Below are 23,138 nucleotides of genomic sequence, written 5' to 3' on the forward strand. Positions count from 1 at the left end.
ACAATTCTATATATCAAGTTAAAGTTCACATTTTACATTTGATTTCAGAATAGTTCAAATTTTATATCTAATTTCAGCTAAGATATGCATAAACAATTTTATTATTGAATTTGAAGATCTCTTAAATTACAGGTACAACAGGAAAATATTAAAGTCTTAGCTTACTGCTCATTAGAAAGTATCACCCTTCTAACTCAAACAGATTTTCTCACTGGGCACAGAATCAAATATTGAAATTAAATCTTGAAGAGATACTAAGAACCGAGAAAAAGCAATGAATAGATAAGTAATTTTTCAGCACTGTATGTAATATCTTCATAATGACACGGTTCCATCTTACTAGGACTAAACTGAAAGGTCAATGTCATATTAGGGATCAAGTAAATTGGGATTCATGTGATTCCCCTCCAAAACTTCCAATCAGAAATTATAGCAAAGCATTTCAAAGCATTCGCTGAAAACAGCTGTGTATAAGCCATAGGTAAGATCTGATGGAAAGATTAGCACAGTCTAGAGCACAGTATGACTATTCTCAAAGACATCAGTAACATTTAAACTCAGTCTTTATAAATGGAAGATATAGAGTAATGATCATCAATGAGTAGAAAAGAGGATTTGACAAGTGTAGAGGAAAAGGAGAGGCAAAATTTTCCACATGGCTGATCACCAGCAGGTATAGGAAAGCCTGAAGTGCTTGATCCACATCTGAAGAACTTCAGCCTGTGCGATAGCAACTGAGATATGGGGGAAATGGTCAGCTGCTCTGTAATCAGAAATATTGTTAAGTGATAACACATTTTTCTTTCCAGCCTTTTCATATTCTTTCTCTGCTCTTTGTGCACTGAATCCATGTTAATGTGTATAATGTGTATATGGATAGATACGCATACAGAAATACAGAATCTATGGAAGAGTACATGCGATCTGAGGTCTGCTCTAAAAATAATGCCTCCTCTTTTACTATGTTCGCCCTCAGCGTCAGAGGAAGATGTTGGTGATATGGCAGTAGAGTCTGAACCTTCCTTTCTCTTACATTTGTTGCTGAGCGACAGATGACATCAGAAGGACAGTATGTCACAGTATGACAAAATGACATCTGACATGAAAGTATGTATGAAGCAAAGGTGTATCACTGAATTCCTCCATGCAGAAAAAATTGCACTCACTGACATTCATCAATGCTTGCTGAACATTTATGGAGACCAAACAATGAATGCAAACGCAGTGAGGCGGTGGATAGCAGATTTCAGCAGTGGTGACAGCAGTGTAAGAGACAAACTACATTCTGGATGGCCATGCATAGCTATCACAACACAAAACAAAGAGCATCTTGATCAGTTCATCCGTGTAAATCAGTGAATTATGACCAGGGAACTGCGTGCAGAGCTGGTTGTCAGCTTCAATACATTGGAAATGATGGTGGCAGTATTGGAATATCACAAAGTTTGTGGAAGGTGGGTCTCTTAAGTGCTCACAGAGGAAAAGAGGAACACTATATGCAAGTTTCTCAGATCTTTTGAACCAGTATTAGACTAAAGGTGACAGTTTCCTGGATTGAATCATTATCAGTGATGAAGTATGGTGTCACCACTATGAGCTAGAGTCAAAACAACAGCCTGTGGAATGGTGACATGAGAATTCTTTATTGAAGAAAAAATTCAAGACACAGCCCTCAGAGGCTCAAATGATACAATGATACTCACTGTCTTTTTTTTTGGGGGGGGGAGGGCCGGGTAGAAAGATGATGATCTATCTGGTTTTACTGGAACCCAGAGAAACCTCCAGTTCTGATCACTACATTTCAGAGTCAGGCCACAGGAGAAGACAATCCTTCTTTTGCAACCAGATAGTGCTGGGACTTATGTCAGTTCAAAGACCTTGGAGAGCATTGCCAATTTTGGCTTCACTTTGGTCCTATCACACCCACTCCACATCTGGATTTAGCACCTTATGACTTCCATCTGTTGGGCCAATAAAAGATGGACTTCATGGACAACATTTTCCTAGCAATAATGTCATGATCATAGGAGTTGTGAAACATTCAGTCACCACTACTTGTGAAATTTTTATGAGTGACACAAAGGCTCTTGTTCATCATCAGCAAAAATGCATGGTGAATAGCAGTGACTATTTTGAAAAATAGCCTTTTGTAGCTGAGAATTTGCTCTATCAGTGTTCTTTGTATCTCTTGCAGTTTCTGTGGAAAGAAACAAAAAGCATAATTGTTGGAGCAACCTGCCTACATAAAAATATATATTTTTTTAATGAGTGGAACTAAACAAATGAATAGAATAATTCCATACTCCTTGAAAGATAGATGTCAGACAAAAGTACTGAAAAATGCCACCAAGTACTGATTTTTTATACACCGAAGTGTAAATTTATCAGAAAATCTAGATAGTTTGAAAGTACTTCTTTCTGCACAGGGAGAGAAAGGGAAATGTTCAGCCTTCAAAATCAGATTCAAATATAATTTCAGCATAGCTTTAAATGGGACAAATACCAGATTTTGAAAGTATTGCTCGTAAATTAATTGGTGATTTTATTAGATAACATAAATAGTTGTAAATGCGTACCAAAAGATAGGACAATAAATAAATACACAATGCAGATTTTAAAATTATACACAGAGCTAAAAATATTCCATTTAAACAGAATAAAACACAAATGTACACATCTGTTTAAGAAGCATCTGCTTTAGAAAACATTAATATGTGTATATTATTAATGAATATTTAATTGAAGTACAGAGACTTTGGCTAATGGCAGACATAATGCTGGAAAAGAACAGAAATGACACAGAATTTAGCAGAAACTTTTTACTGATTTGGAATTAAGTTTAAAAATTTCTTGCAAAGACTAGAAGAGTTAAAAGTAGGAAAAATAGAAATAATGCTACATACACCTGTGTGGCAAATATAGTACATTCAAGAAGGAGAAAGGAAAATCACCTCCACATAAATTAATCATTTACTGAAATAATATTCAGTGTAAATGATGGAAGGAAGAATGGAAATAAAGAGTCCATTGTTACACTTAACCTTCAAATACTCACTGAAATAAACACATTGAAAAATCTAGAATTTTGTGGATTCCAGATGGAAAAAGAAAACAATAGAAGTATGTGTCGTAGTGAAATCATTAGAAATTCAGAATTCCAGCTACGAAGTAACTTTTTTTTAAGAACACTTTTTATTTTACTATAGGCGCAGATTAAAACAAACTGTAGTTAAGTACAAATTGTAATTTGTCACATAGCCTGTATAGCAGAGGACTAGCATGATTAAAATAAAAATAGATTCAAAGTATTACAAATGTTTTTGGTTTAGAAATAGAATATTCAAAGTAAGCCTGATGGCACATGAAATACCTTCAGAGAATACAAATGAAAAAAAATAAATTAGCACATTTTGAAATGCCAGCAGGGAAAACAGAAAATAAAAATAAGACTGAAATAAGAATTTGTGTATATATAACTTATAATTACAATAAAAAGGCTCACATTCAAATAAATTTCACATATATTTTCAATGCATTATCTGTTTGAATTTCAAAAATCACAAGCTAGTGTTAGTAGGTGTATTTTATTATATATATTCAGCAAGACTAGAAGGGAAAGCTAAAAGTCAAGGAACAGGTTTAAACTCTAGTTTATCTTTTCTTTTGAGATTACTTAATGGCAGCGGATTAAAACTTTATTTGATTAACAAAAGTTCTGTGAAAAATTACAAAATTTCATTATAACAAAACTGGGAGAAGAGTTCAATTTGGAAATTAAGGCAGAGTGTTATATTTTGGATTATATAACAAAGCTTTCAGTAATTAAATCAAAGTGTTTTTAGTTGTTTCCTATTAACTAATAGAGCATAACATGTCACAATAATAATGAAGTGGAAAGTGTTTATGTTTTGTGAACCAATATAACTGATGCTCATGAAATACTGATACTAAACCTGAAGAGAATAAATTTAAAAACATATCAACTAAAGAATTTCTCTTTTACAAGGACTTCAGAAAAACACTTGTAATAAGATTTTATCATGAAATGTGAAAGACTGCAAATAATAATTTCATAGACATAAACATTAACAAACAATTCTATACTTTTTTTCTACTTTAGAGTTCAATTCTATTTATTCATTTATTTATTTATTTATTTATTTATTTATTTATTTATTTATTTATTTTTAGAGCAAATTTTTGGATGGGCAAATCAAAAGCTGTTCTAACAATGCATGTTATAACACAAATTTATCTTATGCTGTAAAGGGAATATGCAAAACTCTCCAGAAAATTTCATAGGGAGGAAGTATCTGCCTATATGCTTTGTGCACTGGACTGTTTTAAGTAATAAAAGGAAAAAGTTGGAATGTTTATTCTATTTGTGCTGGATTTAGATATTGCCTTTCTCAAAATAAATAAATAAATAAATAATTGGAGTCCTTCTGTACTTTGTAGGAGTTTTCCTAAAATTTATCAACATAACGTACTCCAACAGATACTATTAGGCACTTCAGACACCGCTGTGGTAAATTCAAATTTTGGGGAATAATACTTATTCGCAAACTTGTTATCTGAAGTTCTAAAGAAAGTAGTAGGGACTTTCAAAACATATAAAGTACTACAATTATATAGATCCCTGGACATTAAACATCAAAGGACAAAAAAGATATGTGGACCTCAAAATACATGAAAAAAATTGACCCTGGGAAAAATAAACAATTTTTGGAGCATCTGACCATTTGCAATTTTATTTATTTATTTATTTATTTATTTAATTTCTGAACTTGCTGATACTTATCAGCTCTGAAAAAGTATTGGATCTATGATTCTTGAGCTGAATAACAAAAAAACAGATTCTAGAGGGCAACCAAACTTTATCTACAAAATATGAGCTATGAATGATATGTTCACCTAACTTTAAACAATTCTCCTCTGAAGAACATTCATACTGCTTTCCTGCAGCTTTTTATTCTCAAATGTTTGTATCCTCTCCTCTGTCCTCTGTCCTCTCCTCCTAGGTGAGTGCTTTTCACTTTTTTATTTGCCAGAAAGACTTACATCATAGTCTATTCTTTGATAATTTTAGATTTTTTTTTTTTTTTCCATTTTATAAGATAGTAAATGAATTCAGAGAAATTAAGCTCCTTCATCAAAATTGGTATGTAAGCATCTGGTGAAACCAAGAACAAGAGACATGACTCTATGACAGTATACTTTTATGTTGTTTAAGCATATATGACTGTATTACAACTGTTTTTGTCAGCTCAAATAATATTATTAGGATGCATGATTTAGTCCTGACCTATATTGCTTTTTCACATAAAAAGAACAACAAAAACCTCAGAGCTAGCAGCATCTTCAAGTCCAGGGAAAAGGAGGAAAAGAAGCTAATCAGTTTCATCACCTCATAAAGTAAAAAGATGTAGTATAATACGATGGCTCCCTCTTTTGGATAGCACATATCTACTATTCAGTACTAAGAACACTCACAATTTCCTAATATTAAAAAAAGGAAAAAAAAAAAAAAAAAAAAAGAAAGCACAAGTCTTTCACTTTTCCTCCCTACTTAACAGCAATGAATTTAACGAATACATCCAGATATTATACATTTCTTGTGAAATGCAATTATATTATAGATACAGAATCTGTACATTCTAAAAATAGACACTCGTTTCCCAGTTAGGGCTGTAACTAAGATATTTTAGAAAGATGTTAAGCTTTAGTCCACCAAGTATGTATAAATCTGAAGTACAAAATTCTTTCACAGACTGATCCTTATTTCAGTTTTGCTATTAATACAAAATGAAGGAGAACTATAAACAAAAGATATCTAGGAAAACACTTCAGCTAGTTTACTCTCCAGATAAGAGACCAGAAAGAATTAGATTTCATTACTACATTATTTCTACTTCATTAGGAACTGACAGTGAAAAATAAAACTATTATTGGTTTGCTTTTTAAAAATTTTCCACATGACTGTTTTTTAGTTGAAAGTCCAGTGAATTATATGCATTGATTACAGGAAATTTTGGTACATATCCTTGAAGAACTAAAGCACATACAGGTATTTAGAAAGTTAAAAAAAAAAAAAAAAAAAAAAAAAAAAAAAAAAAGAGTAATTCTTGCAAAATAAGAAGTGATTTGTTAAGATGGAAAGAAAAAGTGTTAAAATGTACTAGTGTAGAACAACAAATCCTGATGGAGCCTAAATGTTCATGATTAAAAACTTTTTCCTAACATAAGAGTAGCAATCTAGCAATATTGGCTTTATGGGCATACTTCTATTTCATTACAAATTTGAATTTTACTTTTCCAAGTTCTGGTACTATTATTCTACATTAATATGTGGGTATAATTCCATATTGTACAACTAATTCTTCATGTCTCCATGTATACCATGCTGAGTCAACTAGAAATAGAACTTTTGGCAAAAAGTCTTCATGAAAAATTCAGTAGCACTATTCAGTGACTTCTGCTGTGTCAGCAAGGCAGACTTTATTTCACTCATATTCCTTCCTATTGCTTTATTATCCCTATATAAAATAAAAATATTTAAGCAGGTTTGTATAAATGAATTATTCTTCAGGATTTTTTTTTGGCTCTTCCTTGTACTCAAAATAGGAATTTCTCATCATTCATTAGGATATTGGGCTACACAACTAAGCAATTGGATATATATGAAGTATTTTCATTTTTTTTTACATTATGATGACCATCCTAGTTATACCATTGCAGCATATTTACCTTCACAGTACCCAAAATTAATTTTCACAAAGAACTGTATAACCAATAGGACAGTTGTTTTTCACTCTACAGGATCATTATTATTCATTTTATATATTAGTAGCAGTTACTCTTTATTAAAAAATCAACATCATAATACAGATTTAGATGAAGGTACATTACTGTCAATGAAAAACAACAACAAAAGAGTAATTTAACTTTATTGGGAATAGCAATGACAATACTTCATTAGCTGCTGCTTGCGTTAACAGTCCTACTATAAAGTGGCATCAAATTTGCCTCTGTGATGTTTTCAAAGTCACAAAGGTAAAAAGAATGGGACAAAATTCATTTGTAGGCAACGTAACTTTGTTTGCATTGTATCTACTCATAAAGAAAGAAAACTGACCCAATATACACATCCCTGAAAGTCACCTCTGCACTTTTTTCCTAATATAAGTTTGTGCTAAATTTTTCCATGAAGCTAGTGTTGTCATAAACAGTATAGTACACTGATATAAATTTGCTCATACTCCCAGATATTCTCCCTGATATTCTTTTCCCCAGGGGTCGGTGCTGGGGCCTGTCCTGTTTAATATCGTTATTGATGACCTGGATGAAGGCATTGAGTACACACTCAGTAAGTTTGCAGATGACACCAAGCTGGCTGGAAGTGTCAATCTGCCTGAGGGTAGCAAGGCCCTACAGATAGGCTGGATAGCTGAGCTGAAGCCAATGGAATGAGATTCAACAAGACCAAATGCCGGGTCCTGCACTTTGGCCACAATAACCCCAGGCAACACTATAGGCTTGGGGCAGAGTGGCTGGAAGACTGTGTAAAGGAAATGGTCTTGGGGGTGTTGATTGATGCTAGACTGAACATGAGCCAACAGCGTACCCAGGTGGCCAAGAAGGCCAATGGCATCCTGGCTTGTATCAGAAATAGTGTGACCAGCAGGAACAGGGAAATAATTGTCCCCCTGTACTCAGCACTGGTGAGTCCGCATCTCGAGTACTGTGTCCAGTTTTGGGCCCCTCACTGTAAGAAAGACATCGAGGCCCCGGAGCGTGTTCAGAGAAGGGCAACTAAGCTGGTGAGGGGTCTGGAGCACAGGTCTTATGAGGAGTGGCTGAAGGAGCTGGGATTGTTCATTTTGGAGAAGAGGAGGCTCAGGGGAGACCTTATTGCTCTCTATAACTACCTGATGGGAGGTTGTAGTGAGCTGGGGGTCAGCCTCTTCTCTTGTGTGACTAGTGATAGGACTAGAGGAAATGGCTTCCAGCTGTGCCAGGGAAGATTCAGGCTGGACGTTAGGAAATACTACATCTCTGAAAGGGTGGTCGCACGCTGGAATGAGCTGCCCAGGGAGGTGGTGGAGTCACCTGCAGGTGTTCAAGGAGTTCCTGCAGGTGTTCAAGGAACATTTGGATGTTATGTTGAGGGACATGGTTTAGCAAGAACCATTGCTGATGGGTGAATGGTTGGACTGGATGATCCTGTGGGTCTTTTAGAAACATGACAAAGAATGTAGAAAGATGTAGATATTCTAAGTTTCTGAGATCAATAAATTTTAATGATTGATGATACCCTGACATCTGTGGCAAACCATCTGTACTAGAATGGATGACATAATTCTACATTTTCATATGCTTTGCTATTTCAGCTCTTTTCAGACATACTTCAACTTTTTTTTTTTTCTTTTTTTTTCCCTCTTAGAAACTGGAAACATATTCAATATTTCATCTTTTATATTGTACCAAGTTTCAATGAAAAAGGCAGGAAGAGGTGGGTAGCAATTCTACAATATTATCTGAAAAGTACTGTGTGTGTTTTGAATTAATCCAAATAAATCACATGAAAATCTGCAATTTCTGGAAATTCACAATAGGATACAGAGTGTTTAACTCTCAAGTATAGTTCAAAATTTACCAAACGAAACATATCACATCATTCGAAAGCTAGCTGATGTAAACTAGCTATTTCTGTCTCTGACTTCCAGAAACAAAGGAACTAAATAATAAAACAGTTGGTATTTGCAATAACAACTGATGTCTGATCAGAACACAATTAAGTGATTAAATATATGTGCAGATGACATTTTCCCCCATTTTAGACCCATTTCCAGATTGGCATGTAACTTCTAGAGTTGACTATCATTATAGCAACAGTAAATCACATATAAACTGTGGTATAAATTTGCACAAATGATCAAATTCAGGAAATACTACAGAGAATCTTGAAATTCTGGGGAAAAAAAAAAAAAATTCTAAGGAAGGGAAGTGAAAGGGAAAGAAGTGGAGGAGATCAATAGATTAATTTTAGAGATCTTTTTTTTTTTTTTCCTCAGAGGACTTTAAAACTTGAAGTAATCTAAATTTACATATTAAAGTGAAAATGGAAGCCAAACTGTGAGTGCTGATAAGAGTTCTTTATGGGCTGTTTGGTCCTGTCTGTAAGAATCAAGCACAGTAAGAAATTTAGTTGAGGACATTTAGGCTACTATTTCTTTGGAAAATGCACAAACTTTTACAAAACAAATATCAAGAAGGGACTCCACTACAATAAAAAAAAAAGGTACCCAACATCCAGTGCCAAATATCTGCAGAATGCCATTCTTAAAATTTTATTAGAAAATACTTTTAAAAAATTATACAATTAAAAACTGAAATATACTTGGGAATTTTGTGGAAAAACTTTATCAGTAGTTTCTTACTTGTGACTAACCGCTGACTAATCGTTATTCCCTACAGTCCTGTAGCACATCTTCCTTGACTCTTGAAGGTTTCCATACGTCGAATATAATGCCTACTTTTAAAAAGCAGTTTAAGTTCTATCAAGGACAATAATGTCAAAGTCTAATGGAGAAATTAACAGCAACTGTTATAAAGAATAAAATTGGTGATCATGTAGTGCTGAAAAGTCAGTGGAAAGTGTAGTCTGGATTCTCAGAGCTATTGCAATTCTCTGAAAGTGTTATCAAGTGTATGGATAACTGACCTCTTTGATATATTCCCATTCTGCTCCTAGTAGGCTTTTGACAGTCACTCACCAAAGGCACTTAAGAATCCATGAGCTGGAAGTGAAGGCCCTTGCATATATCAGTAATTGATTAAATGACAAGAAGCAGCAGGAAGAAGTAAATAATTGGTTTTCACTCTGAAATAAGGTCTGCTGTGTTGTTTCTTGGGGATCTGTACTGGAGCCAGCATTACTGAACATGAAAATAAACTGAAAACAGTTTCAAATATGAAGGTGAAAAATTTTGCAAGTAACATTCAGTCTAATAAAGCTAAAGAGCCTTTACAAAGGCTCACAAAATATTTTTATAGCTGTGACTATGCTAATATATTTCACATGACAAGAAAATCAACTTTTGTAATGCAATTGTCCATGCCATTTCATTGTTATCACAGTCTCTCCCTAAAACAACTTAGGCTGTAACAACAGACAGTCCCTGAGAAAACTCATAGCTCTCTTTGAGAACCAAGACTGATTTCTCACAGATGACATGGACAAAGTTAACATTCCAGCTTTGCAACATCATCTGGTATTTACCTTAAAACAGGTTAATAACTATAGTAGATTTTTAGTAAAATTGTAGCCTGCGCAATACAGACAGTGGTCATCAAAATAACGGATGATGAATTTATGATAAAATTATGAAGTTACATAAAGCCACACTATACTAACCCCCAGATTTTACACTTTACATGGCTCCTCCATGTTGAATATTGCAATAAATGAAACTCTCTCATCTCAAACGACTTAACATAAAATACAAAGATATTCAGAGAAGGGTAAAGGTGCAATCAGAAGTATGGCATGGCTTCCAAACAAGGAATGATTAAACCAGCAGTCCCAGAATTTTTCATCTTGGAAAAGAGACAGCTGAGCGAGAATTTGATACATGTTGATAAATTTGTCAGTGGCAAAGACAGTGAAGAACAAATGACTATTCATCATGGCTTACAATGATAGGTCTAGTTGTATAATGAAGCCATCATATACCTTGTTCAAAATCAACCAAAAAGGAGTTGGTTCATCTCGCAGTAGGTTGTTGAACTGCTATTCTCCTTGCTGCACAATACTGTGGCTCCTAGGAGCTTACGTGTGTTCAAAGCAGGGGTGCAGAGAGTTGTGATAAAGTCTATCTATTGGAATTACTAAATACCTAATATCTGGAGACTAGGAAAATGGAGAAAAAATCCATATATATTTATCCATGCTTTTATACTATCACAGATGCTTATCATACTTCTTGAAAAGATCTTAGACTTTCAGGATGCTAAGAGAATAAGCAATACATTATTACACCTGCTAAGAATTTACTCGTGTTTTGTATTTTTCTTTCATAAATTATGTCAAAAGAGATGTGAGGGAAAAGTGCTTCTGTTTCTTTTTGGGAATATAGGGGAAAGTGAGACATAGAGAAGTCATAATACTTAACATTTCTGAGATCACTCTTACTTGTTTAAGTGGTAGAAATGACACTTGTAGATACTGCAGACTAATTATTATGAAAATCCAGTCTCAAATCTCAACTGTGTCAGGCTCCTTTCACATTGAAATAATAAATGGCAAAAGTGGTGTTAAATCTATGCATTATTTCTGTGCACAAAGTCCTGTGATTTTCTCAGATCAGACGATGAGACTTCTTGATTTTGCATTCCCCTTGGAGACAGCAGAAGGGTACAAAGGGGGCTGAGCTCTGATAAATGACTGCATTCAGCAGCTGCTTCATTTGTTCAGGAAGGAAGACACAACAACAGGCTGCAATTACCACTCCAAATCTGCTAACTACCTTTTATTGGTCAGCAACTTTTTTTTTTTTTTTTTTTTCCAGTTCACGTAAGTGAATATATATATGATGCAGGAAATAACTGCATCTGGTTTTCACTATCCTTCCCTATATGAATGATTTCTAATGACTCAAATATACATGAACTAAAAAAAGATTAGTATTTTAAAAAATTACTTGAGGTACTATCTTGAAAATGTCTGTATTCCAAGAAATTCTGGCTTATTACAGCCTCCTGAGCTATTATATAAGCTGCAGACTTGGAAAATGTAGCAAGTTCTTATCCTGCTACATGCTATGCTGAGGAGATAAGAAGTGGTAGGAGGCATTTGACATAGAATCTCAGAATGCTTCATTAGGACTTAGCTGTGTGACTGAAGTAGAGAGCTGCATAACAAGCTGCAAGAAAGAGGCATTTGACAAAAGCACGTAGTCCCAGTTACTGGTGTGTCCCATCATTAACAGTGCTACCATAGGCGAATCTCATCTGCTTAATGTAGGAAGTCTGATTTGAATCAGTGTGTTTAGAAAAGACGGGCTTGCATCTCCAGATACTTCTTTATTTTATGACAGGCAGACAGAAAGTTAAGCTGCTTCTGGGAAGAAAAAAAAAAAAAAAAAACCTTAAATGGTGCAGGGTATCAATATTAAAGTGCAGACAACTGGTTTATGAATGAAAGGACTTGTCATGTCATATAAATAGGCAATTCCAAAGGGGAAGAAAAAAAGAAGAGTTTTGCTTTGATGACAGTGTATATTTATTCTCCTGTCTCTGAAGGCAAACCTTTAAAAACCATGAATGTGTTGTATTTGTAAATAAGGTGTGATATAAAAACATATAATGCAGTTTCATTATATGATTAGAGGAAAATGTGTACCCTGTGGAGAAAAATCGATACTAAAAATCAAAGGAAGATCTTCAAAAGGCCTTGTGTAAAGGGTTGCAGGACTTATATTTCTTAGGTTCCCTCATGTTGATGAAAAGCAGATCCTATATAAAGGATCATTATAGGAGAAAAAGGGTCTTCTATTTTTTTTTAATGTGAAAACTCATATTTTGCTTTTGAAATCCCAATGAGCTGCTTCCTTAGGAGTAGGGGTTTTTAAAGTCTCTTTTCAGCCTGATTGAATACCATTGCTTATAAGTAAGAGGCCCTTATACAGAATCACAGAATCACAGAATCACAGAATTGCCAGGGTTGGAAGGGACCTCAAGGATCATGAATCTCCAACCCCCCTGCCACATGCAGGGCCACCACCATTCCACCTAATGCTAGACCAGACTGCCCAGGGCCCCATCCAATCTGGCTTTGAACACCTCCAGGGACGGGGCATCCACAACCTCCCTGGGCAGCCTGTTCCAGTACCTCACCACTCTCTCCGTAAAGAATTTCCCCCTGACATCCAACCTAAATCTCCCTTCCCTCAGCTTAAAACCATTTCCCCTTGTCCTGCTGTCACTCACCCTTTCAAAGAGTTGATTCCCCTCCTCTTTGTAGGCTCCCTTTATGTACTGAAAGGCTGCAATGAGGTCACCCCGCAGCCTTCTTTTCTCCAGGCTGAACAAGCCCAGCTCCCTCAGCCTGTCCTCATAGGGGAGGTGCTCCAGTCCCCTGATCATCTTTGTGGCCCTCCTCTGGACCCTCTCCAACAGCTCCCTGTCTTTCTTGTACTGGGGGCTCCAGACCTGGACGCAGTATTCCAGATGGGGCCTCACAAGAGCAGAGTAGAGGGGAACAATCACCTCTCTGTCCCTGCTGGCCACCCCTCTTCTGATGGAGCCCAGGATCCCATTTGCCTTACGAGCTGCAAGGGCACACTGCTGGCTCATGTTAAGTTTTTCGTCTACCAAGACCCCCAGGTCCTTCTCCACAGGGCTGCTCTCAAGGACCTCTCCTTCCAGTCTGTAGGGATGCCTGGGATTCCTCCGGCCCAAGTGCAAAACTCTGCACTTTGCAGTGTTGAACCTCATCAGGTTCACCCGGGCCCACCTTTCTAGCCTCTCGAGGTCCCTCTGAATGGCATCCCGTCCTTCAACTGTGTCAACCACACCACTCAGCTTGGTGTCGTCAGCAAACTTGCTGAGGGTGCACTCAATTCCGTCATCAATGTCATTGATAAAGATGTTAAAGAGCACCGGTCCCAAGACAGACCCCTGGGGGACGCCGCTCGTTACCAGCCTCCACCTGGACATAGAGCCATTGATGATCACCCTCTGTCTGCGGCCTTTCAACCAGTTTCTTATCCATCGAGTGGTCCACCCATCAAATCCACATCCCTCCAGTTTGGAGATAAGGATGTGGTGGGGGACCATGTCAAAGGCCTTGCTCAAGTCCAGGTAAATGACATCGGTCGCCTTTCCCTTGTCCACCGATGCCGTCACTCCATCATAAAAGGCCACCAGATTGGTCAAGCATGACCTTCCTCTGGTGAAGCCGTGCTGGCTGTCATGGATCACACGCCCTTTCCTCATGTGATCAAGCATGTCATCCAGGATGATCTGTTCCATGATCTTCCCAGGCACAGAGGTGAGACTCACCGGCCTGTAGTTCCCAGGGTCCTCCTTGCTCCCTTTCTTGTAAATGGGAGTGACGTGACCCTTCCTCCAGTCATCCGGGACCACACCAGACAGCCACGACTTCTCAAATATGATGGAGAGCGGCTCGGCAACCACCTCAGCCAGCTCCTTCAGAACCCTGGGATGCACGCCATCCGGCCCCATAGACTTGTACACATTCAGTCTCATGAGGCGGTCTCGGACCTGCTCTGTCCTCACAGCAGGGGGGGATTTACCACCCCAGTCCCCACCCAGAGGTGTAGGGATGCAGGGCTCAGGGACGGAAGGAGTACTGGAGTCCTGGCTGCCAGTGAAGACCGAGGCAAAGAACTCATTCAGTACCTCGGCCTTCTCTTCGTCCGTTGAAACCAGTTCTCCTTTTACGTTTACCAAAGGAGGTACACTCGCTTTGGCCTGTCTCTTCTGGCTAATGTACCTATAGAAAGTCTTCCTGTTGTTTTTCACGTCCCTCGCCAAGTTCAGTTCCACCTGCGCCTTGGCTTTCCTGATCCCACATCTGCAAGTCCGGACAACATCCCTGTATTCTTCCCAGGTGGCACGCCCTTGTTTCCAGAGTTTGTACACACCTCTCTTTGCCCTCAGCTCTCTCAGCAGGTCCTTACTGAGCCACGCTGGCATCCTCCCTCCTCTGCCCGCTTTCTTGTTCAGTGGGACAGAGAGTTCTTGCGCTCTTAGGAAGGCATCCTTGAAGAGTAACCAGCTCTCTTCAGCATTTTTGTTTTTAAAGAGAGCATCCCAGGGGATCTCGGCCAACAGTCCATTGAACAGCTTAAAGTTTGCTCTCCCAAAGTTCAGGGTCCTGATGCCACTCTTCACCAGGCCCACAGTTCTCGAGATCACAAACTCGATCAGAGCGTGGTCACTGCAACCCAGGCTGCCTCCGACCTTAACACCATTAATTATTTCCTCCACATTGGTGAGCAGCAGGTCCAGCAGCGCTTCACCTCTGGTCGGTCTGTCCAACACCTGGACCAGAAAGTTATCATCAACACATTCCAAGAGCCTCCTGGACCTCTTGCAACTCGCCGTGTGATCTATCCAGGAGATATCCGGATGGTTGAAGTCCCCCATCAGGACAAGAGCCCGTGAGCACGAAGCCTCCCGCATCTGAAGCAAGAAAGCCTCGTCAACAGTCTCCCCTTGATCAGGTGGCCTATAGTATACTCCTAAAGTATACAGGATGGGTGAGAAGTGCAGCAAGTTTCATTCACTAACTGACAGGAGTGTGAGTGGGGAGAAAGAGGCCAGTGTTTCATTTCCATCCCAGAAGAGAAGGGCAGATGGTGTTTCACTGCCCAGAGAGAGCTGCTTAACACACAGCTGCCTCTGCATGAGACTTTGCCAGTGGGGATTGAGCAAACACTAATCAACACATTCTCCTGCCAGGTCCACCCACTCGTGGGACTAGCATTTCTCACTGTGTGATACAGAGGTTGTCTCAAGCCCTGGTTGAATTTGGTTCAAAATCTCCAAGGTATGTTCCCAAGAAGCTGGGAACGGGAAGATAAATGCTTCTTGGGTTGCATGGATAAACCATAGATTAATTTATCAACAGGCATTAATTCAGTTATTCCAATAAAAATTTTTACCAGTTGATATTCTCTAAAACTTTATGTTCATGTGACTTCCTAATTACATATCTAAGGAAAATCTCTGTAGTGTCCCAGGCATTAAAAACTATCTTCAGTAGTTTTCTGGTAAAATTTTCAGCTGGAAAGCTATGCTGAAATTCTGCTCCAACAGGTTTGCAATGGGAGAAAAGTTTTTTGGTTTTGTTTTATACTTTTGCTATCATTTCTGAGTGAGATCTAAGTGTTCAAAAAATGAGTGTTCATCACTCTAGGATCTGTCCCCTTTGTGTTTAAGATCCCTCATAAGATATTTCAATTCTCCTAGAAATAAATGAAAATACCTTTCTTCATCCTTCCAGATTAAGCAACAGGTGGTTATAGTGAAGATGCACAATGATCATTTTCTTTTCATCTCTCCAGTCTTGCGCCCAACCCTATCTTTACTTATGAGGAAGAGAAAAATTAGGAATATGTTTTTTAAAATCAGCTATCACTGATGCATCCAGAGTTTATTCATTTATATAGGATAACAGGACTCAGAAAACATTGACAGCTGTACTTGGAAGGAGGCATGTACATACATACCTCATCTGTCTTTAGTTAGTCAGGAAATAAATATGACTGAAACAAAAGTGGCACAGATCTAGCCCTCTAGGTCTTGATATTATCGGTGACCATATGAAGTTTATAGTGTAGCCTATGTTAGTACAGTTTCACTGCTCTTGGTATTCAGACTCCATAGATTAAAGCTGCAAGGGCTATTCTGAAAGTAATACCTTCTCCTTTATTATATCAATCCATGGCATCAGAGGCAGATGCTGGTGTTATGGCAGTAGAGGTTGAATCTTCCTGCCAGTATTCCATTACATTTTATTGTTCTGTGGCAGATTAGTAGTAGAGGGGCAGCCTGACAGAATGGTGTCTGACATAGCAATGTTTATAAAGCAAAGGTGTGTCACTGAATTCCTCTACACTGAAAAAATAGCACCCACTGACATTCACTGATTTTTGCTGAACATTTATGGATGACAAACAGTGGATATGAGCATAGTAGGTGGTGTGTGCATTTCAGTAGCAATGACAGTGAGATGTTCCTCACAGCCATGCAGATTTATAAAAGTATGGCATGCAAGTTCTTATTCACCAGTGGCAAAAATGTATAAATAATGGTGGTGACTATGTTGAAAAATAGCGTTTTGTAGCTGAGAATTTGCTTTATCAAAGAGTACTATTATACTCTTTGTATCTGCTGTAGTTTCCATGGAAATAAATAGGAGGCATTACTTTCAGAGCGACCTATGTATGTTCAGATATTTTGTTTGTAGAAGAAACATAGCCAAAGTCAATGAAACTACTACAACACATACAGGCTACAGAAGATTTACATTTGTTATATATTGTTTAAATACATATCTTAGTTTTACAGACTGTATGGAACATTGTGAAGACAGTAGCCTCCCTTCTATTTAAAACCTGGTGAGAGCAATATGAAGTGCTGCTGCTGCAGTTTACTCTGCTATTTTTAGATGTAAATGAGCACTGCAGCCCATGTCTTTAAAAACAATTTTTTTACTTCACTATTAACAATTGAAACACACTGATGTGGGATACATTATCAAGTTGCTGAAGGTTAGCCTTTCTTCATGTCGTGTTTGTGAGTGACTGCGCTGTACTAATTAAAAGCATTGTCATGGCTATTGCTATAGAAACATTTAAATTGGCATCATTGCTAACAAATCCTTGCTATTGATCCCAGCAGGGCTTATTGCACACTACACCTGAAGAATCTAAATAGAATATTTTACTTTCAAAAGGACTTTAAGAAGATACTTTTTTTTGTTGTTTTTTTTCCAGTTGCTAATGTGCTCAGGAGAATCATGTCTTTTAGATAGACATAATTCATTTATCTGAAACTCTTGCAGGGTTCTGGTATCAGAGTCCTTCCTGCAAGGAGACACTGTAATGATTCCAGGTAGCCACCATGGATCCCTCAAAATGTAAAATTCAAATCCACTCAGATGCTCTGATTTGCTGAGTGGGGAAAGATTAAAATTCTCCACAATCTAAGGCATTAAAATGTTTAGTATGGGAATAGCTCATCTTAAGAAAGTTTCCAATGTACCTACAAAATTAAAATAAAATAAAATAAAATAAAATATTTTTCACTATTTAACAAGAATAATAAATTGACTGTAGTATTGTGCAAACAGTGGAAGCAGAAGTGAAGCAGTAAAGATTGTGAATATAATTTAAACCAGTTACTGAGAGCAAAAATCATTAAAATTCTGCTCTCTGGTTTCAGACAAAACGCCTTTTCTCCTCTTAGAAGAAATCTAATTGCTGTAATGTTTAGCAGATCCAGAATCATCTAGACTAATAAATCTCTCTTTACAGCTAGAACATCCTACTATGGGAAATAACAGGCTTTATTTATTTATGTATTTGTTAGTCATTTCAAAATCAGGCTTCCATCATTCTTGATGCAAGGTTTAAGTCCCTCTGTTAACTAACGAGGAAATCAGTAGAGGGCAGCACTACACAGAAAACCTCACTAAATGCGAGAACCGATATTACTCCGAGGAGAATTCCCTTGTTAAAAGGCTGGTATTTGAAAGAAATAATTCTGTATAGTGTATCTAGACCACCTATGCACTGCAAATTGTGCCCCCTTGGGCATCTACTCTTACTTTTCCAGACCACACCAGAAAACTTCTGTTTCAGCATAACAATATACCTACTGAACCTTCCAAGTATACCTCCCGACTCACCTGAAGAGCTGACTGTAAGACATGATGCATAAACCAACGGCCACTTTGAAGGATTTCTTTGAGTACAATGAAAAGAGTATTATATACATCTAATGCATTTGGATGAGTATAGCACACTGATTTTGGACAGAAAGGAATAAGGAGAATTTGAGAAAATTAAACATTTCCTTTTGAAATAGCAAAAATTAAACAATTGAGTTTTTCTATGTTACTCCCATTTGATATTATCACAAAATTGAACATACAATCACACATCTCCATATGACTCCCTGAAAATACAGGCTACTCTGAAAGTAGTGCCTCTTATTTATTTCCATGAAAAGTACAAAAGATACAAAGAGTATAATAGGAGTATTTCATAGTGAAAATTCTCAGTCACTAAATGCTTTATTTTTCAACATAGTCACTGCCATATTCACAAGTGATGAGCAAGGGTCTACATAGAATCATAGAATCATAAAATTACTCAGGTTGGAAGGGACCTCAAGGATCATCAAGTCCAACCACAGCGTAACCATAGTACCCTAACTCTAACAACACTCTGCTAAATCATATCTCCGAGCAACACATCCAAACAGCTCTTAAACAGATCCAGAACTGTAAAAATCTGCACTAGAGGAGGTGAGCCACTGTCTCTGCCATCACTGCTGAAACGCGGCATATACCACATCACTGTGTTCACTCACATCCACAAACATAAATATTTAGCAAATGTTGATGAATGACAGTGGGTGCCATTTTTTTCCACATGGAGGAGCTCTATGTAACATCTTTGCTTCATATGCACTTCCAGGTCAAATGCCCCTCTACTGCCATCTGTGACAAAGCAATAAAATGTAATGGAAACATGGGGAGGTTCAACCTCTACTGCCATACCACCAATATCCATTTCTGATGTTGTGGCCTGATGTAATAAAAAAGAAGGCATTACTTTCAGAGCAGCCCTCATATATTGATATTCACAATTTTTCCCCCAGTACTGTTTCAAAATAAATAAATAAATAAATAAATAAATAACAATAAACCAATCTAAATCAAGCAATGTTTCCAAGGTTAAGACAAGAACCTTGAGAGTCATTTTACAAAGTAGGAGATCTGCCCTTTATATAGAGTATTTTCAAAAGTACCTGCTGTTGCTCTTTACTGCTATTCTACCATACCTCGAGCATAAATCTGCAGAGTCTGAATAGGCCCTGAATGGTGGTGTATTTGGTGGTCCAGATAACCATGTTTTATGTGCTACACTGATAGACAGTTATATTCAGTAATAAAAATTACTTCTGTCTATGTTATACAGGGAATAGGAATAATTAAATTTAGACATTTAAAATCAGGATAAAAGATTGAACTTAATATTGTCCTGTTTTTTTGTTTTTTTGTTTTTTGTTTTTGTTTTTTTTTTTTTCTTATTTGTTGGTTTATTTTATCAATCTGTTTTGATCTTTATGGAATAAGCATGGAACAAGGCAATCACATAATGTATTTAACATGAACTATTTAACAATGTCAAAAATCACTGACATTAAATTAGCCACAAGAGAGCTGCCTTTTGTCCTTGCACACTCCACAGGAACATATTGGGCATTAAGAGATAGAAAATAAGATTTTGAGCGTACCTACAGAATTCAAAGAAAACACATCCACTAATGAGTGCCAAGATGTATGTACAGGATGCATGTGCAGGATTTTATGTAAATGGAATTTACTTTGTGCTCTGATTCTTCAATTAAAATAAAGCAAAATAAAATAAAAGTTTTCCTGTATTATATCCATTATCTTCTGCATAAATTTGACACCTATTAAATTGATTTTTTTGTTGTTTGATTTTGAACATATTAGAGAGTGATAAATATTCTAAGCTCTCACTTCTTGCTCAGATAAAACTGTTTGAAGTTACTAAAATGCTAAGACTTTGATCTTTCTTTCAAACTGGCAGTTAAGATCCTGAGACCACAAAGAATATTGCAATTTTAAGGAGAACTCCACACAAGGTCACAACTTTATCTATGAAATCATTAAAGCATTTAGAATATTATTCATGGAATGTTTTTTCTTAAATAACTTTGGCTCTCAACTAATCAATAATTTTCATTTTAAAAAATCCTATTTCCATAAATTCCCATTGAAAAAGACATTTCCATCCCCCAAATAAAATAATTTTAAAAAAGTAAAGGTAGCTTCTGTTAAAGTAGAGTTTTGAGAGAAAGTAAGATGGGTATATACATTTTTGGCAAATTTTACAATTTCAGTATATTCTAAAATTTTTGGGAGTCATGCTTTCTTGTCACTATCACTGTCCATGAACTAGATTCCTGATATTTTAGGTGCTGAACTGCTTAACTAGGTTTTCTGTAATAAACATCACAGCTCAGATAAGGATATCCAAAAACTAACCAGGTTTTACTGGTAACCCAGGTTATAAAAGCGACTGAGACATTTGGAATCTCACTTGTGCTGCCAAATCAAGACTATTCCATTTCAAACAAGACAAAAAACAAAACAATAAGAAAAAAAGATTTTGGTTAAGCTGTATTTACAAAATTCTACAGGAGTTTTTTTGTAAGAATCAATAATAACAATATTCTATGTAATGAAATTTCCCATTTGTTTCAGATGGAAAAAATAAATACGCAGCACATGCATAATTCTGACCCAAAAGTAGAATTTTGTAAATCTCAGCACAATTCCAATTAAAAATAAATAAATAAATAAATAAATAAATAAGCAACTTTCCCAACTAGCTCTTGCAAAGAAACCTGTTAAAGTCATCAATAGTACTTTAAATTTCATTTTCTATCATGAGCTCTTTTGTGCAGAAACCACAATGTATTCTATGGACATTTGACAATAGGGAGTCTTCTTGTTTATGAAATAAGAGAATATTCAGACTTGCAGATAATAAGAGAAGATTCATCGGACTGAGATGGAAGAGATTAGACTACAAGTTTTCTTACTACATGACTTTTTTTATTGTTTGAAGAGGAAAATGTTAGCTAATCTTTTCTGATCAAAAGGCATTTTACTCAAGTAATGTCTTAAATTGCTGTCTATTTTTAGTGTGAGAAGGTATAATGGAAGAGGATGAATGTAGCATCAAAGGACTTAAATTTAAACTCTAATTCCTGTATGTAATTGTCTCAAGAAAAGGTTCAAATACACAACTGTTTTTTATTCATACAGTTTTATGTAATTTGCATGGGTCGTTGTCTTGATCTCTAGGCTATTGGTAAACTGCGACGTACTCAAATACTTTTCTCCATTTCCTAGGTCCTACTTCCAAGAGGAATATAACATTTGAAAATTTTGTCTGGTGAATTATTACAGAAGTGGAGTATAATAGCATCTCTGTAAATGATGAGGGCTTATTCCTTCTTGACAGTTTTGCTTTGGAGCTCTGTGTTTCATGGTATTCATATGATGCCGTCACAAAGAAGAACTAACAAGTACTCACACAGTGAAAGGATAACCAGACTGTCAGAGAATGATGGAAAAACACTGCATCGTACCAAGCGTGGATGGATGTGGAATCAATTTTTCTTGCTGGAAGAGTACACAGGTCCAGATACTCAATACGTGGGTAAGGTAAGTCCTGCATTTAAGGTATTCTTTACAGGTGATGCATCTGACAACCCTGGAATTTCCCCTCCGTTTTTTTTGCTTTTTATGAGGCAGCATTTCCAGTTTCTCATATAAGTCAAAGAAAACACCTGTGATGGAACACTTGAGTCTTGCTTGATTTCTCCAAGTTTTTTGGGAAATTGAGTAGTTTAGTAAATAAAAAGGAAACTGTTCAGACTAGCATGGTACAGTTTCTTATTACATATGCCTATGCAAGTTTTATCACTTAATCATTTCCAGCTTTCAACTGTTAAACATAAATATTAGATAAGGACATAGAAAAGCTGTGCTTTCATTCATCTACATTGTGGCATTCGCCAGTTTACCAGGATGTATGCTTCTTCAAGTGAAACGTAAAATCTTATCTATCAATAATAAAATTGCTTCCTCTGCACAATTCTAAGCACAGAAAAGGTGTAAGAGAAGAAAAAAAAAAAAAAAAAAAAAAAAACCAACGTTTTTCATCATCTATGTGATAAACTGAGATCTTTACTTAATGGTTTGAAAGAATTCAGAACTTCTGAATTCCAGCTCTCCAAAGCTCTGTCTTTCCTGATATCACACAGCTCAAGGGTTTCCATATTTCCAGTCCTTTGTGCTGTCCACTATCTACAGATCTGCCTTGTCTTCTGATGTAATTGTAAAATCTTGATATTAATTTAGGGCAACCACCCAGAATGACTCACAAACTAAAGAAATGTTTATCTTAAAACAGTAATAATTGTTAATTCCAACTTGTGTCATTCATTCACAGTGCTCTCACTAGCAAGGGTTGTCCTGTAGCAGTCATTTTCTGGTGCCTAACTGCCATGTGGATTGAGATATTTTTAATTAAAAGACTGCAAATTGTTTTTGAACATTTGTTAACACCTCTAATCATGTGAAGTATGATCATCTGGAAAGCAAGCTTTATTATGAGAAAAATGTCAGAGAAACCAACTATAATTATAACTATGAACTTGATTCTGACCCATTTATACTAAGACCATACTCACATGATTCTGTTGCAGTAAGTAGAAATAAGATAATTCCAAATAATTTTATTGCTAGATTTATTTATCAGTGCAAAAAATAGGTA

At 36.5% G+C, this 23,138-nt stretch overlaps 1 protein-coding gene across 1 annotated transcript in view; it reads left to right on the plus strand.

Annotated features, from left to right (window-relative positions):
* The window catches only part of LOC116226556 (cadherin-9), a 92,015-nt gene that overhangs the window by 11,194 nt on the left and 57,683 nt on the right, over positions 1-23,138 (plus strand). Inside the window, exon 2 of the mRNA XM_031589456.2 lies at positions 21,822-22,024. Within this exon, the coding sequence (XP_031445316.2) occupies positions 21,857-22,024 (168 nt within the window). The 5' untranslated portion in view covers positions 21,822-21,856. The remainder of the gene's footprint in view (positions 1-21,821; positions 22,025-23,138) is intronic.

This window comes from Phasianus colchicus, chromosome 3 (assembly GCF_987193195.1).
Source record: "Phasianus colchicus chromosome 3, bPhaCol1.hap1.1, whole genome shotgun sequence".
Classification (NCBI taxonomy): domain Eukaryota; kingdom Metazoa; phylum Chordata; class Aves; order Galliformes; family Phasianidae; genus Phasianus; species Phasianus colchicus.